The sequence below is a fragment of the Hyperoodon ampullatus genome, assembly GCF_949752795.1.
Source record: "Hyperoodon ampullatus genome assembly, chromosome: 1".
Lineage (NCBI taxonomy): Eukaryota > Metazoa > Chordata > Mammalia > Artiodactyla > Ziphiidae > Hyperoodon > Hyperoodon ampullatus.
This window is the reverse complement of record NC_136914.1, coordinates 52,754,802-52,771,986: the sequence shown is the minus strand read 5'-3', so window position 1 is coordinate 52,771,986 and position 17,185 is coordinate 52,754,802. Positions and strand designations below refer to the sequence as shown.

Here is a 17,185-nt window from a genome sequence, read left to right as displayed (position 1 = left end):
GCTTGTGGGCTCTAGAGTGCAGGCTCAGTAGTTGTGGCACACGGGCTTATTGCTCTGTGGCATGTGGGATCTTCCCGGCCCAGAGATTGAACCCGTGTCCCCTGCACTGGCAGGCAGATTCTTAACCACTGTACCACCAGGGAATCCCCTAAGTCTTTCATAAACTTTCAGTTCATAGATTCTCCCCTCCATCAATCTGTTTGTTTCTACTTGTAATTTATTAGTTGAAGATAACCAGGTTGTTTTTCTGTTTACCTTTTGCTGTATAACAAGCCTCCTGAAAACTTAACAACTTAAAACAACAATTTATTATTATTTCTCATGTTTTTTTGGGTTGACAGGGTTCAGATGGATACTTCTTGCTTGAGATCTCTCCTGCAGTTGCAGTTATATAGTGGCCAGGGCTGATGTCATCTAAGGGTTGACCGGGCTGATTGTCCAAGGTGGTTTCTTCACTCACTCACATGTCTCACATACCTTGATATTCCTTGGTGTGTCTGCCTCTCTCTCCCTCTCCCTCTCCCTCCCCCTCCCCCATCCTCTTCCTCTCCCCCCTCCCCCTCTCACCACATGGCATCTCATCCTCCAGGGTCTTTCCATGTGGTGTAGGCTTCTCACAGCATGGCAGTGGGTTATTTGCACTTACTACACAGCAGCTGACTTCCAAGAATTAAGAAGTGAAAAATTAGGCCATATCATGGTTATACCTGCAACTGGCACAGTTTTACTTCATTACTTTGCCAGAGTCAGCTGGTCAAAATAGTCATAGGACCATCCTCCATTCAAGGAGATAAGGAAGGACTCCACTGTTTGATGGAGGAGTGGCAACTTTACATTGTAGGAAAATATGTGGGACAGGAGATATTTTCCCAGCCATTTTTGAAAAGTAAAATCTGCCACATCTGTACTGAAGAATTTGCAGTAGTCTTGACTGCTTCCCTAGAAGCTTGATGAAATATAGTTTCAATATTTTATGTCTATATCTATGCAGTTTTTGAGAGTGTGGTGGCAAGACTAATTCATAGAAGGCTAGGCCTACTTCACACTACATTTTTACCTTAAGGTTTTTCAGACTGCAGAGGTAATATGAAGTCTAGTCCCAAACTCAGTTGTAGGTTTATGGTTAGAAATATCTTTGGAGAATCTTTTTTTTTTTCTAATGGCATTACATCTAGTGGCAAGGCCAAGAGAGGCATGTATCCCCACTGTCTCTCTCTGTAGGGTGTTTTTCCCCCTAGTTTACCAAATGGGTAGCTGTGTTTGGAGTATCCTAGTTTTATTTCAGGGGGTGTCTCCCATCTATGCCCTTTCCCCCCATATCCCTAGGATTGGTGTCCTGTCCCTAGAGTTTAGATGGTCATTCTACCCCATGCCTTACCCCGCCAAAGATTGGCATAGTCTTGCTGGTCAGGCCCAGGCCTCAAGGGTTTACTGACATTGTAGATTTACTCTTTCTTGTTGCCATTATTTTTTGTTTCCAGTTATTTCTCTTACTTTCTGGCAGATAAACCATGATTTCTGTAAGATATTTTCTGTATTTTGTTGAGCATTTTTAGATGTTCTATACTGGGAGAAATTCAGTGTTGATTTACTTTTGAAAGGCTGGAAATAGATGTTGACTAATATATTTTATTCTGAAAAATTTTGGAAACATATTCTTACTTTTGATATATAGTTAGTCAGATTTGCTATGTGTCCTTGAAGGCAAATGCCTATTCTTTTTGCTCATTAAGTTTTCTTACTAATAAAATTCAGAATTTTGAATTTAGCAAATTTGGGGTTGATAAAATATTGAAATTTTATTCTGCTCCCTATAGAAAACATTAGAAAATCAAGGCATATTAGGATTTACCTCTTAAAATAGGAGCTGAATAAATAAAAAATGTTTTCATCACTTTTGGAATTGCTTATTTGAAATCATTCCTTTGAATGACAGTAGTTACAGAATAAGTGCCAGTGTTTTGACACAAATCTAAAGATACCAGTGGGGATATCATCATGAATCAAAGGCTTTTCACACTGGATATTGTTTTGTTCAAACGATTTTGTTTTTCGTTAGGAAAAGAGGCTGTGGAATGTGAAAATTGGAGATTCTATCTAAAATTATTAAGGGCCCTGACTGCTATGAAATTGATTCAAAAGAGAAACCTGACACAGTGAGAGAGATGGAGGCATTGTGATACTAAAAGCAGCATATTTTTGGGTGGCATTGGCTTTGGCTCTGTGTCAGATGGCCCTGGCTGGCTGATTGCTCTGTTTGGGATGGGATCCACCTTTCCACTCTGCTGAGCAGCTCTGTACTGATGAGGAACGCCAAGGCACTTGGCTTTTTTTGGCCATTTTGGTTAGTTATGTCCCACATTATCACTGCAGAGCACTCAAAAGCAAACCAGGTTCAGCAAGGTCATGACTTCTCCAAGGTCTTTCCCTGAGTCCTTGCAGAGGCAGGAAGAGAGTGTGAGCTTCAGGCTTCAAAGCAAGGGATACTTCTCACAAGGGAAGTGATTTTAAGTGTTAAAGATAGGGTGCAGGAGGGAAAAATTGCTTGGAATTGGTATCCAGAAATAGATATTAGGTTGTTGCAGCAATAAATTTTCTCTGATAAACTCTATGGTAAAACACTTGATTTGAGTGTGTTTTCTTGGATAACTCCAAAATGTGCCCTGTTTTAATTTTTCCTTTCCATTTCTGCTATGATACCTTAGATTCAGTCCTTTGATCTCATGTCTAGACTGTTGTAATGGTTTAACCATGAGTTATCAATAATAACCAGTCTCCCTTGCTTCATACCAAAAGCTGGAATGTTTTCTTAAAGCATTTTTTTTTGATATGTCAGTCCTGTAGTTCTTAAACTTTTATACCTTGGCCCTCTAAACCTTCTCCCCTTGAAGCATGTCCATTTGCCCTAGCTTGGAATTTAAGTCTCTTTGCGATATGATCTCACCCAAAATTTTAAATGATTCTTTCCACATACTATACAATGCCCTGGTCAAATGAATTGTTGTTTTTTTCTTCACCTCGCAGTTTCTTCTGCTGGTTATTCCAACTCTCCTCTCCACTCCTCAATGATTACCACCTATGAGAATCATCCCCATCCTTTAAGATCCTCCAAATATAAAAACTTGTCAGCATAGCCTTCACTTATAATGTAATTTCTATTGCTGTTGTTTTTGCTCTTACTTACTGTATTACTCTGTGGCATTGGTCACATAATGTCTTGCACAGTAGTTTTGTTGTGTAATTACCTTATCTTCTTTTCTGAGCCAAACGTTTTCAAGGCAAGGACCATGTTTTAGTCCTCTTTCCAGCTCTCGTGTGGCCCATCACAATGATTTCCATAAGGTAGACTTAGTAAATACATCTTGAAGAATTTTGTTATCTGTGGCCACACGGTTCCCAGAGCTGTTGCACCATATGAGGTGGGTGATAACCGAAGAACCTGTCTGCCCATCTCCAGTTCTCATAGTGAGTGCTTGTATTAGTCAAAGACCCGTTTAGGTGGCATCGCTGCGGGAAGATTTTGTGGGTTCACACTAGACGTAGTTAAACACTCTGTACTCTTGGGTGTCTTTCTCAAACCTCTTTGAATCTCTGTTTAAAATACATTATAATTTGTGTACAAATCTGTGTCCCCTCCCTTGGTGGGAGAAACTGTGTCATGGTTCTCAGTGTCCCCATAAGCCAGCTTGTTCTCTGAATCACGGGGGCTCCTAGCACAAATGTTTATTCTGTGTCTGTGCGTATGTGTGTACTGCTCCTGACTCCTTTGTTATCATCTATTTATCAGATGTAAACTGTGAGGCTAACCTTTGTCTCTCATAGATTTTGATTTCTGTGGGTTTATTCCTGAATGACCTTTGTTCTGTATTAACAAATCATATACAATATCAAAAGGAGGTAAAGTTTCACTTCCTATCCTTGTACTTAAAAGAATCTCCAGTTTCAGAAAGTAGGACATTTTGGGGTTTATATCCATGAAGACAAGGACTTTTATAAACTTTAAAGGACACACTTAACCTTTTGAGCGCTTACTAAATCCTTGCTCTGTATGGAACACTTGTGTTAGATGTTGAAGATAAAAATTGTTCTAAGTTATGGTCTCTGCCCTGAAGGAGTTTAGTGGATTTCCCCTATTCACCACTCATATCCACCCCTAGGTTGAAAATGACCTTGCCTTCTTTCTGCCTTGTATCTTTCACATACAATAAATTCTTTGCTTCCACACCTGGCTTCAACTAATAACCTGTAAACCTCTTAAGGGCAGGTATTCTTTCTTATTGTTTTATCTAACACAAGGCCTAGCATAGGTGTTCAATGAATGTTTATTTAAAAAATAGTTTTCCGGGCTTCCCTGGTGGCACAGTGGTTGAGCGTCCACCTGCTGATGCAGGGGACACAGGTTCGTGCCCCGGTCTGGGAAGATCCCACATGCTGCGGAGCGGCTGGGCCCGTGAGCCATGGCCGCTGAGCCTGCGCGTCCGGAGCCTGTGCTCCGCAACGGGAGAGGCCACAACAGTGAGAGGCCCATGTACCGCAAAAAAAAAAAAAAAAAAAAAATTTTCCAAGCAAAGATAGGAGCAGATGCAAAGGCCCTAGGGTGGGAAGCTTGATGTATTGAGGAACAGATAACAGGTCCGTGTAACTGGAACCTTGGGGAATCCGTGATTCAAGATAAGGTCAGTGGGAGTGGGACCAGATCATGGTAAAACAAAGGCTCTCAACTTCAGCATTATTGTCGTCTTGCATAATTTTTTGTTGGTCATGACCGTCCTGTGTATTGTAGGCTATTTAGCAGCATCTCTGGCCTCTACTTACTAGGTGCTAGTCGCACCCTTTCCCGCCAAGTTGTTACAACCAAAAATGTCTCCAGACATTGCCACGTGTCCCCCCTGGTGCGCAAAATAGCTCTGGGGAGAAACACCGCTGTAGAACCTTAAGGATAATTTTACACTGCTTAGGCTTTATTCTAAGTGAAACAAGAAGCCACTGAAGGATTTTGGGAGGGAAAGCAATGAGGAGAGTGGGTTGTCAGGGACAAGAATAAAGCAGGGGCTTCTGAGGCCAGAGTGGCATCGAGAGCTGAGGGTTGCTGAGTGGATGTGAAGGAAGCCTTGGAGTTTGAGCTGGACCTTGAAGGGACAGGATGGATTTAAACAGATGTCAAGATGCAGAAACAGTGCCATTTTGAAGAGTGGCACATAATATGCAGGGCATGTTTAGAGAATGGTATCGTTTCAGGAATCCTTGAGGGCCCCCATCACAGACTCAGATGCAGGAGACTCGGCGTGGGAAGCCAGGCTCGTGGCACCTGCTCCATCGTGCTTGGGCTGCTCACCTCCCACTGGCCTCCCCTGCTTCCTCAGCATGCCAGCCTGGATGGGTGGCATCAGAGCTGTACTTTAGACCCTCACTCTGGCAGCAGTAAGGACGGATGGGAGACGTACAAGAGAGGAGGAGGGTGGAAGGAATGGTCAGGCGGCTGCTGTGTAATCCAGGAGAGTGATGATCAGAATCTGAAGAAGGCAAGAGGCAGTAGGGTGGAGGGGTGAGAAGCAAAAGATATCACGTGGCATTTTAGAAAAAATGCTGTTTTCTATATTTCGTACAGTATTATTTCCATTAAAAAGTGCCAGATATTTGAATATTATTTTCATTCCATTCAAATCGAGTTATTCAGACACTTGTAGCTAAAAGAGATACCTTAGAAGTGGCTCATGTTCATACATATAGGTTTGTTTTGCAGAAACAACTTCTCTAACATAAACATTTGCGTTCTGGGGTCTTTATGGCAATAGTTGGGGCACCATGAATTTTTGAGCATAGCTTTTATCATTTTGTTCAACAAACATATCTCCAGTGTTTACTGTGTGTAGGACACCATACTAGACATTGTAAGCCTTAAGCATTGAAACTAGGCAAAATAAATTCATTGCTTTTCCTTCTTTGGACTCAGTCCCCTTAAAATCTCTCCCATCTGTCCTTTGTGTTTCCCCACTACTGTTCCTTTAGTTTGAACTGCATCATCTCAAGCCTGGATTATGGCAGTGTTGTCATGCTTGTCATCTCTGCCTCCAGTCCTGACCTCTTCCAACACATCTTCTACAATCCAACAGAGTCCTCCTTCTAAACACAAATCTGATCACATCACTTGCCTGCTTAAAACCCTTCAGTAGCTTCCTATCGCTCTTATGATAGAAAGAATTCCAAAGCCTTCAACAAAACATCAAAGTTCTTAACTTCTTTAGCCTTATTTTCCATGTTTCCCATCTCCTCCTAAGCACCAACTCTATTTAATTTTCTCAAAATGGTAGCTCATTTGCCTGTTATTTTCCCCTGCATCTCCATATCTTGTCTCCCAGCTGGTTATGGCTTACGTTTTAGGACTCAGCTTAGATACCACCTCCTATGCAAACTATCCTTGACTTTGGGCTGAGTTGAGTACCCCTCCTGGGTGCTCACCCCTGCTGTAGACCTTTAACACTGTGGTACTGAGAATGCCTATTGATTTGTCCAGCTCTACTACTACTCTGTAAGCAACTTGAGGGCAAGGACTGTGTCATTAGCTATAATTTTATTTCTAGGATCTAACAGAGTGCCATTGAACAGATGAATTAACATGCATTCATTTATCCAATGAACATTTATCTAGTGTCCACTCAGTAGTGGGCACAGTGCCAGGTGCTAGAGTTTCAGTGGTGGACAAAAACGCACATGGTTCCTGTCCTCATGGAGCTTCTGGTCCCTGAGGGAGAGAGGCATCATCCCAAAAATCATGCAAAATGTGACATTGCAAATGTGTCTGGTACCGCGAAAGACAAGTGATGGTCCTTTAAGAGTCTATAAGAGAGGCTTTGACCTAGTCCCAAGGTGCTGGGAGTTCCAAGGTGGTGGCAGTTAACACTGAGGTCTCACACAACAGTAGGATTAGCTGAGTGAGACTGGGTGGGAAGAGGAACACAGGATGGCACAGGAATCACTGTATATGAACAGGCTTTATAAGAGGCAAGATGAATGACCAAAAAAATCCAGTGTGGCTGCAGTGAAAGAGGGAGGGCTGAGTCTGGAGAGGGAGCTCTGCAGAGGCAAATCAGGCAGGACCTTCAGGTCAAGTTGATAATTTTCCCTTCCTTTTAAGAGCATCAAGTAGTCTCAGCGTGGTTGAGGGAAAGGAAGACTTTTTGAAGGCAGTGATGACAAGAGGCAGAGTAATTATGTCTCTGTAATTATTTTGCCCCAGAACTTTTATTTATTCTGGTGGTTTTGCGGTTACCTTTGTATTCTACTTTCTAAAATCCTCATTCCACCTTCTTTGGTATTATGCGGCCCCTTTTTGCTAGTCTCCAGGATATCTAGCTCAAACTTGTTTTACTTGAAATAGTTTAAGAAAGCATGGAGGTGGCTCGGGGTAACATACATGACTTTGCTGCAGTCAGTCTTCTTTTGACCCGTTGATCTGGCCAGTGTGCACATCCTTAGGTTATTACAGTTTCCTTGGTGACAAGATTTGGGGAACCTGCCCACTGATTACTATGTTGGTACCTCTAATATGGTCTTGAGTGACTTAGTCTAAATAAGGCTTGAAACTATGTGGTATTTCCAGATGTTGTTCACCTCCCTTCTTCCCCCTCCAAAAGGTTCACATTTCTACTGATTAACAAATAAGTTTTAATTTTTTGTGTAGCTAATTAAGAGTTTATAGTTGCCACTCAAGAATGTATACATGATATTTGTCATTCACTTTTTAATTAATTGAGCATTGACTATGCATCATGTACTCTGCTTAGGTATTCAGGATACAGTCTAGCTTCTCATGTTACTTACAGTCTGATATCAAAGACAGATAAACACATCTACAATTTCAAAACAGTGTGATGAGTGCTGTGATAGAGGAAAGTGTAAAGTAATAGACAGGGGAACATAAGGAGGAGATCTAACCTAACTAAACTTACCTATCTCACCTGGGCTGAGGAAGGAAAAACTACCAGAAAAAAAAAAAAAAAGAAAAAGAAGGCTGATTTAAGTCTTAAGGAGAAGTAGGACTGGGCCAAGGAAAGAAGGAAAAGAGAGGTTATTCCAGGTAGGGATGCTATATGGGCAAAGACACAAAAGGCATTAGTGAGTAAGACATATTCAAGGAATTGCATGTGGTTGAAAGTGGCCGTGATATAGGATCCAAGTAGGGCAGAGGTCAAAGATGAGGCTGCAGATGTAAACAGAGGCCAGATCATGAATGGCCAACACATCCACAGGCAAGAGTGAGCAAATCCTGTATGCTCCGCCTGAAGGAACAGCCAGAATCCACCCACTTCTTGCTATGTTCACTGGTTCTAACCATGACAGTCTCTTGAATGGGTCATGGCACCAGCCTCCGAACTGGTTACTGTTTTCTTCAGTCTGTTCCTAACACAGCAGCCGTGGTGTTTAGAACATAAGCAGATCGTCTCATTCTTCCCTTTAAAACCCTACAGTGGCTTCCGACAGTACTCAGAGTACAAGTCCAACTTCTCATAGTTCTCTTTAGTGCTTACTACTGTTTTAGATACTGTATAGTTTACTTATTTATGTTGTTTATTGTTGTCTCTGTCAGTAGAATGTAAACTCCATGAGCTCAGGAATTTTTGTCTGTTTTATTTGTAGACATGTCACCTGTGCTGGTTACTAGGTTGGCAGTCAGAATTTGTTGAAAGAATGAATGACTCAGACCCCACATGTAGCATGATATTCACCTCATTCGTCACTACTGAGCAAGTTATTTCAGTTCATCCTCACCTTGGCCCCCTTTCCGCTGCCTTAACCCACTCCCAATTCAAACCCTTATGCTTTCAAACCATTTGTATTGCAGTGAACTGGTTTTAGGAATATGTATCAATCTATTTGTCTCTCAAGGAGATTTTCATTCTTAGCCAAACCTGGACTAAGTAAAAATATGCTTTTCTTTCTTGTGTCAGCTGTGATGAGTTCTCTGAGAACATGATTAGACCCTTGTGTGCAAGCCAGGGGTGAAATCCTGGCATATCAGTGAGAAGAGAGCAGTGTTCTGAGTAACTGTAACAAGATCGGAATGATAACAGTCAGCGGGTTCCTAGTGTAAAGACCATTCTCATTTTTTAAAGCCAACCTCTCTGTTTCCTCAGATTGGTCATACTCAGCCTCTTGGCGCTGCTGCTTCCATGCTGTGAAAATGGACTGCTCTATTTTCTCAGGCTCCATAGGGGTATTAGGTATTTGATTTCTTCATAAATAGAACAGAGAAATATAACCAGAGAATAACACTGTGGACACATTTAACAATATTTATTTAGTGAGTAAAAGAGCTAGACCTTTTGTTACATTGTCTGCTCTTCCAGTCAGTAAATGTTATTGTGACTATCTGGCAATGTTTGAAATCAGCCTATTCTTATTAAGGGAGTACAATTACCTTAATTATAATGTTTCATATGTTGTTAAACAATTATTTTCATATACTATTAAGGGTGAGAAATGGTCTTCTATGTACTTTTTTGTCTTTATTTTTTTAATTGAAGTGTAGTTGATTTACAATGTTGTGTTAGTTTCAGGTGCACAGCAGAGTGATTCAGTTTTTTATAATGTATATGTATTTTTTATATATACTTGTATATATTTTTTATTTATATATATATAAATCTATTCTTTTTCAGATTCTTTTCCATTATAGGTTATTATAAGATATTGAATATAGTTCCCTGTGCTATACAATAGACCCTTGTTGGTTCTCTATTTTATATGTAGTAACATGTATATGTTAATCCCAAACTCCTAATTCCCCACCCCCCTTTGCCCTTTGGTAACCATAAATTTGTTTTCTATATCTGTGAGTCCATTTCTGTTTTGTAAATGAGTTCATTGGTATCAATTTTTTAGATTTCACATATAAGTGCTAAGGCTGCTTTTCTTAAGGTTGCTTTCACATCATTAGTCTACGTGTGCTGAATACTGTCTGGGTGAACAGCATATTGCTAGTCAAGCAGAGAAGGCATCATGCCTGTTTTTAAGGTACCTATCCTGTTTACGTTAAAAACAACCAGTATTACTATTGCTACTGTCACCATTTATTGAGCTTCCACTCTGTAACTATCACTGCCATTTAAGTTCCTACAAGGTGACTTGCCTCATTTACTTCATTGAAGGATGTCAGTAACTCTTCAAGGTAGTTCTATATCTCCATTGTTCCAATTATGTAATTGGATGCAGAGACGATAATTAACAATAGCAAATAATAAGCTGTGACTTAAATCAAGCTAGAGGAGGTGTGTCATGTGGCAGCTTTGAGTTTAATTGTTAGGGGGATAGTATGAGGAAGATGAAGTCTCGTTCAGGGACCTCACCTTCTGGTAGATATGTGTATCAAGCAAAGCGAATTGGTTTCTTTTGGTAATCTTAACTCCCATCTGGAAATATGACTAGACAGCAGTATGAGTGCTTTCTTCACATGGTTTTGTTACCTCTTGCTACAGAAAGGAGCTGGATATCACCTGGATCTCTTTTGGGTGGCCATCCTCATGGTGGTGTGCTCCTTCATGGCCCTTCCATGGTACGTGGCTGCTACTGTCATCTCCATTGCTCACATCGACAGTTTGAAGATGGAGACAGAGACTTCTGCACCTGGAGAACAACCAAAATTCCTAGGAGTGAGGTGTGTTATGTTAGAGAAAAATGGCTCTATAAAACATACCATGCTCACATCTGTGTGTCAGTCAGAAAGAAACAGACAAATGTGGAGGAGAAAGGGCGGGTGATGAATAATTTATTCCTGTTCTAGAAAGGACTAAATTTTCATTTGAAAGAGTCTTCCATAATTTCTTGAGTTCACTTTTTATCTTACATACATTTCCTTTGATTAACAGCAGACTAAATTATGCAGAGTAAAAACGCAGACAGGTCATTCGTTTTCTTCAACATGCAGGTCATTTTAGTGCTGTGGTACATACTCAATCACAATCATATATATATAGCCAGACCCTTTCATTTTTCGGCTCTATTGAGACTCCCTAAAACTCTTGAGTCTGCTTATGATTCTCAAGATGCTATGAAAGGAGGGAATTCCCTGGCAGTTCAGTGGTTACAACTCGGCCTTTTCACTACCAGGGCCCCGGGTTCGACCCCCGGTCAGGGAACTAAGATCTGCAAGCTGCGTGGCCAAAAAAAGATTCTGTGAAAGGAGAGGAATTCTTATTTTCCAGTTCATTTTCTGTCCCATAAGCACTGAGAAACCTTGACCTCCAGCAGTTAAATCTGGGTAGCCATGAAGAGCTCTTATGAGACCTTTATACTTTATTGCGTATTTTGCAGCAGACTCTGCTCCTAAGAGCTTGGGTGAATAGCTCACATAACAGAGCCATCGTTTGCCACGCCACAACAGTGGGTGATTTTTCTTGGGGGGAGGGGGTGTTGTATGGGAATCGTATTTGTTAAAAAGTACTTTTGTTTTTGTAGATTTGGAAATGAGACTGATGGGATTTACTGCACTTAGGAAATTCCCCTGAGCTGTTTGTTAATTAGAATGTGGGACGATGTAATAACTATCTCCTATGAAGGAAGGGGTAATTACACAACAGTACAAGTTGTTTAAAAAATAAGGGCTTCAGGTAGGCCAGTAATTGGTGGAACCAGAGCAAGTGATTTTTCTGTCCTGATTCTAAAAGGATAAAGGATTTAGCAGAATCACTTTTTTCTTGATGAATTCAAATCACATACTGCAATAGTTTTAAGAGGATTTTGTAGTTCTGTTAAGCTTATATGCTGTCCTTGAGGTATTAATTACATATGATATCTGCACCTTTGCTGTCTTAGCCAAACAGTGATTCCATCAATGTATAGTATTTTCTGAAGGTGAAAAGATAAGAGCATGTTTATGAAAACAAAAGGTAGATTGGTAATCTTTTGATTTGTTTTCAGGGAACAAAGAGTCACTGGAACCCTTGTGTTTATTCTGACTGGTCTGTCCGTCTTTATGGCTCCCATCTTGAAGGTAAATATGTGAAATACTCACTTCTTCCTCCTTCTCAGAACACTGACAGATAATTGGATATGTGAACAGTAGAATTTCTTAAGAAATATATGCAAGATTTTTATCACATCCATATCACACTGAATGAAGCAGGAGTCAGGTAGAATGAAGACTTTAAAAACTTTTACCTTGATTTCCTTCTCACTCCTTCTCTTATTATTATTATTATTATTATTATTATTATTATTATTATTATTATTGCAGTTATTTGGTTGAACCACATTAAATTACCACTATTCAAATTTTTTGACCTATGCATATGGCAGTTTCATACAGTTCAATCTAGCTAACTGATCTCCACTCCCCATGACGTTTTTCACTCTCCTAGTCTCCCTACATCCTCTCTTCCCATCACTTCCCATTTACTTGTCCCCAAATCCTGCCCTCCCTTCCCACATTAGACTCCTGGATAACATGAATGACTCACAATGATCATTTTGTAATTGTTCTCTTATTATTAATTATTGCTGACTGTGTTTCTGTATTCTTTGAATCAGAAGGCCTAATATCCACAAAGAAAGAATGGAATAAAATTACTGATTTACAACTAGAAAACTTTAGAAATGAACTTTTGAAAAAGAAAAATGACAGATTATTTAGAAAGTTAAGAGTCAATATATAGGTTTGATTGATGGGGTGAATGTTTAATAGATAAATATAAACTATATATGAAAGCATATTTAGAAGTAGAGATAGTACTTAAAAAGATTAATATATATCTGTCATTGAAGCTTCCAGTTTTCTTTTGTGACACAAATATTTTCTTTTTTTATTACATAACAAAACTAGCCAATTATTGATAATTTGTCTCTTATGCTTTGCATCACAGTACAAAGCATGAATATCACCTATAGACCTAGTAGCTATCAACAATCCCACCGTTAGCAATATCCTTCCAAATTTTTCTCTAAAAACTTTTGTGTATCTTTAAACAATTTTAATTTTTCAAAAGGTTTTTTGAATGCTTATTTAATTACACAAGTAATAGAGCAGTACATTCTTGGAAAGAATTCAAAGAATACAGAAGTACAGTGAAAGGCAAAAGCTCTCCATTTCTTTCCCATTAACACATTTATATGTCAGTTGCCAATCAGATGAATTTGTGGAAAATAGAACTCTAATTTCTTAACTTATAGCTAGGACTGACTCTGCCTTCAGAGTATTTAGATTACTGCATATATTATGCACAAAATACTTTGTAAACAGTTAAAAGATTTGAATATTCATCTTTTGTCACTGGTTTCTACAATGTCAATTAGCTGGTTTAATTTCTGACTGGAATCATGAAGGAATATGTGTCTCATGTAATATGTGGGGAAGTAAAGCTAAAAGTAATTGCAAGGACTTCGTTTCTGGTTATATACAGAGGACCTTAAAAAAGGACAGATCTTATGTTCTGTGAGGACAGAGGGAAATCTGTTGTCAGTTCTGCCAGTGCAGAGCGAATTGTGGGGGAGGTTCCAGTTGTTGTGAGTTTCACAGCATCAAATCCACTGCCAAAGTGCTCTGAGTTCCTCTGTTGCCCCGTAGACGCCAGCACATCAGCTGGTGGAAAAGTCTAATGACAGCTTTTTACCGCATAGGCAATGGGACCTCACCTGGACAGATCAACTTGTAGAGATCATTGTAGGTAATTATGACCTCACATTGTGGGAGGCTCTCCTAGGAAGGAATTTGCCCCTGGGACCCCTGAAGGTGGATTCACACGACACAACTGCCACGTCTCTTTTATAGGGTCTCTTAGTTCTTAAGCCACTAGTAAGAGATGAATAGAAATCTTCCCATCAGTTTGTATGTACTCATCACCACCCACTCTTTCTTTAATTTTATTTTTATATTATTCTTTTCAATGATGCAGTTTAAAATCCTAACTCAGAAAAGTCAGATGTGTTTAAAAATTCTTCTTTGTTTGTTTGTTATAGCAAATTGGCTTTAATCTTGTGGAGAATCTGTCAACTGAATGATCATGCATGATTCCAAAGGGACACAGAGAACAAACAGTGTATAAACTGCTATTTTTAGGAAGAGATGCAAGGCTTCTTCCTAACTCTTTTCTCACCCAGCTATGGCTGCAGCAGAGTTAAAGCTGAAAGCACTTTTGTTCTTCATTTTACAATGATTCTTTTTGCCCCTGACATGCAAAGCACCGCAGTATCTACGGGAACAGATTATAATACAGAGAAAGGAAAAAGATAGATGTAAGGGATCAGTGAGTATGAGCTTGCTTTTGCTTTGACCTTCCTTAAGTACTCATGTTCTGGCTCACCCTCATTCAGGTACTAGTGTCCATCATTATGGCTATTTCTACCTGGCAACTTTGGGTTAATGCAGAGTCAGTGTAAGCATCAGTGGAAAAGGCAGTTCAGCAAACATTTTTGTTAGGCCATCTTTTGCCCAAACTGTGGGAAATGAAATTGTTTAGTTAGTGTAGTTTCCAACATATTGTGGGGAACCTGGATTTAAAAACAATAAAGGTAAAATAATCTAGCATTGACTCTTGTGGTTTGTTACTTCAGCAAGTGAGGTTATTCCTTACTTCAGGAATCACATCTGAAAAGGTCAGCCAATTTCAGGTCAGGTGCCCTTCTTAGCATTGAAGTTTGGTAAGTTATGTGCTTTCACTACAGAACCCTTGTTAGCTCATCCGAAAAGTCAACACAGGAAGAAGCAGATGTTGAGAGTAGTTTAACTAAAACCTAAGTTACGCCTAAGAAGAAGTCAAGATTAACAATTAACCTCAGAATTCACTCAGAAATTGGTGTCATGAGTTACCTTGGAGGAGGGAATCTTTTTTCCTCCACTCTGTGACTACGTGTGTTTTAAAGAAACAGGTGATGACTTTAGGGAATGGTTTTACTTAAAAGAGCTGCCTTTGAAAGGCGGATCAAATGAATGAAATCAAGAGAAACATGTGACTTAAAAATGAGATGGCTCAACACCTTCCCTCCCAACTCCCTGCATCCATCACAGGTTTGGTGGCCTCCAATGTTGCTAGTTATTTTCTCCCATGCATTAAGCAGTGTGGGTAGTTGTTCCCTGTACCTACTTGGGCAGACTTACTTTGAAGTCTTGATTACTTTGAAGTTGGTGACCTCTGTTTTGATCTCTTTGCCGAAATCTGTCTTTTTACATAGAAAAACGTAAGGAATCATAGTGTACTAGCTTTAAGTTCAGGAAGCTACCCCTTGACCTTGGCCAGCAACAGTGGCACATGCCTCAAATCTCACCACTGATTCAGTACAGAACTGCTGGGAAGCAGGAATAACTGGCTTCTCAGGCTGGCTGGATAGTTTAGATCTGTGTTTCTGCAGCAGAAATACTGCATGTTACGCTAGTGTTCTGTATGGGGAGACTCGGTAGACCAAAGAGCAGCAAAAAGATGAAAGACAGTTCCTGGAGCTTACTTTTTCCATACTTCTGGCAAGTCCGAAGAAATAAAGATCAAGAAAAGTTCACTGCTACTTCTGTTCCCTTTGCTTGAATTAGTTTATCTTTAACATGAGGAGTGGCCAAAATTTATCTTTCAGATTTGTTCAGTGTTCTAAAATGTGGAGGATAGTGTTTAATTTGTATTTGACAACATTTGTTGAGCTCCTGCTGTATGCTGTACACTCTGTTCAGTAACAGAAAAACAAGGAGAAATGATAATGAAGATGCTGCTGCTGATGATATTGGTGAAGTTTATTGTAATAGAAGCTTCCATTTATTGAGCTTGGCCTTGGACTAAGGGCTCTGCACAGGTTTTTTATATTTAGTTCTCCAATCACACCTCCAAAAAGTATACTTACTTATGATTGAATCCACTTTATAGATAAGAAAAATTATGAGTAACTTGCCAGGTCACAAAGTTCTTAAATGGTAGAGCCAAGATTTGAACTCAGGCAGTTCTGACTCCAAAGCCTGATCTCATAGCCATCATGGTTTACCACCTTTTAAATAAAACAGTATTTTCCCTCTAAGAACTTACTCATTTTCATTTCTCATGAGATGATCTTCCCCAGCTTCTCTGATCTGATTTCTGATTCTCTTATGTAGTGAGAAAGATGGCATTTTTACAAACTGCTCGTCATAGCTCACTCCACAGTTTCTTGTGACTAGGGACCAGATTGCAAGTCAGCAGCTTCCTTACATTGATTTTTAAGGCTTAAGGGTATTAGGATATTATTTTAATAACATGTTCCTGAAGACAGTTGTTATAGTTGAAAAAGCAATATTGTAGAGCCTAGATAAAACCAAGCCTTCAACTTTGACCTTTGTAGCCATCCTTCTGTCCTAAACTCCTGCCACCCAAACCCACCACAGAGGGGCCAAAGAAAGTGGTGCTTTGCACTTGTAGTCTTCTTGACTTGTCACTAAAAGTTCTGATGGTAATGACATCAGTGCCACATTTATCAAGTATCTGTTATGAGCCAGGCACTGAACTAAATGTTTGTGCTATGTAATCTTTATCATAAGCACTATATGGATGAGAATACTGAGGATAGGGGAAGTTGATCGTTTTCTCTGGGTTGCACGATGGGTAGTGCCAGAATTGGAACCCAGGTCTGTAACTTTTATTCCCATGATCTTATCAGGACCTCATTCTGGGTTTTATACACACACACCCACACACTGACTATGATTCTGCTGGGAGACCTCACCCTTATACTGAATTCTGTGCTGTGAATGCTACACCCTCTCTTTTTTATTAAATTTACCCTTTTTACATTTTTTTTGAGAATACTCTAACACCATCAGAAAATCAAAGGGAGGGTTAAGTCACCAGAATTTGAAAAATTTGGTAACATAGTCTGAATATGTTAAATATTGATCTCATCTCAGTTTCACTATTCTGCCTGGTTATAGGATCAAGCACTTAATTTTTTCATTTTTAATTTTTATTAAAAGCATTGTAATATTTATTTACAATTATGCTTTTTGGCTTTCTGGGTATGATTGATTATTTATATAATTTTTTGTGTAATTTTATCATTTGGCACTTCTTGATATGCCTGTGAACCTAGTATACCCTGTGTTTTTTATATTTTAATTTCTCCTGTCTTGCTTTATAAAAATGTCTACCTACTATTACTATGTATATTATACTAGTTTAACTTAAAGTAGGATCCTACCTTTTTAAAACACAGTCTTCTTTTCCTTCCTTTGGGAAATTTCTAT

At 39.4% G+C, this 17,185-nt stretch overlaps 1 protein-coding gene across 4 annotated transcripts in view; it reads left to right on the top strand.

The window, feature by feature from the left end:
• The window catches only part of SLC4A4 (solute carrier family 4 member 4), a gene marked incomplete at both ends in the record, with an annotated part of 298,688 nt that overhangs the window by 266,642 nt on the left and 14,861 nt on the right, over positions 1–17,185 (top strand). For all 4 annotated transcript variants that reach the window (XM_079717224.1, XM_079717222.1, XM_079717223.1 and 1 more), the window contains 2 exons: positions 10,476–10,654; positions 11,917–11,989. In XM_079717224.1, the coding sequence (XP_079573350.1) occupies positions 10,476–10,654; positions 11,917–11,989 (252 nt within the window). The remainder of the gene's footprint in view (positions 1–10,475; positions 10,655–11,916; positions 11,990–17,185) is intronic.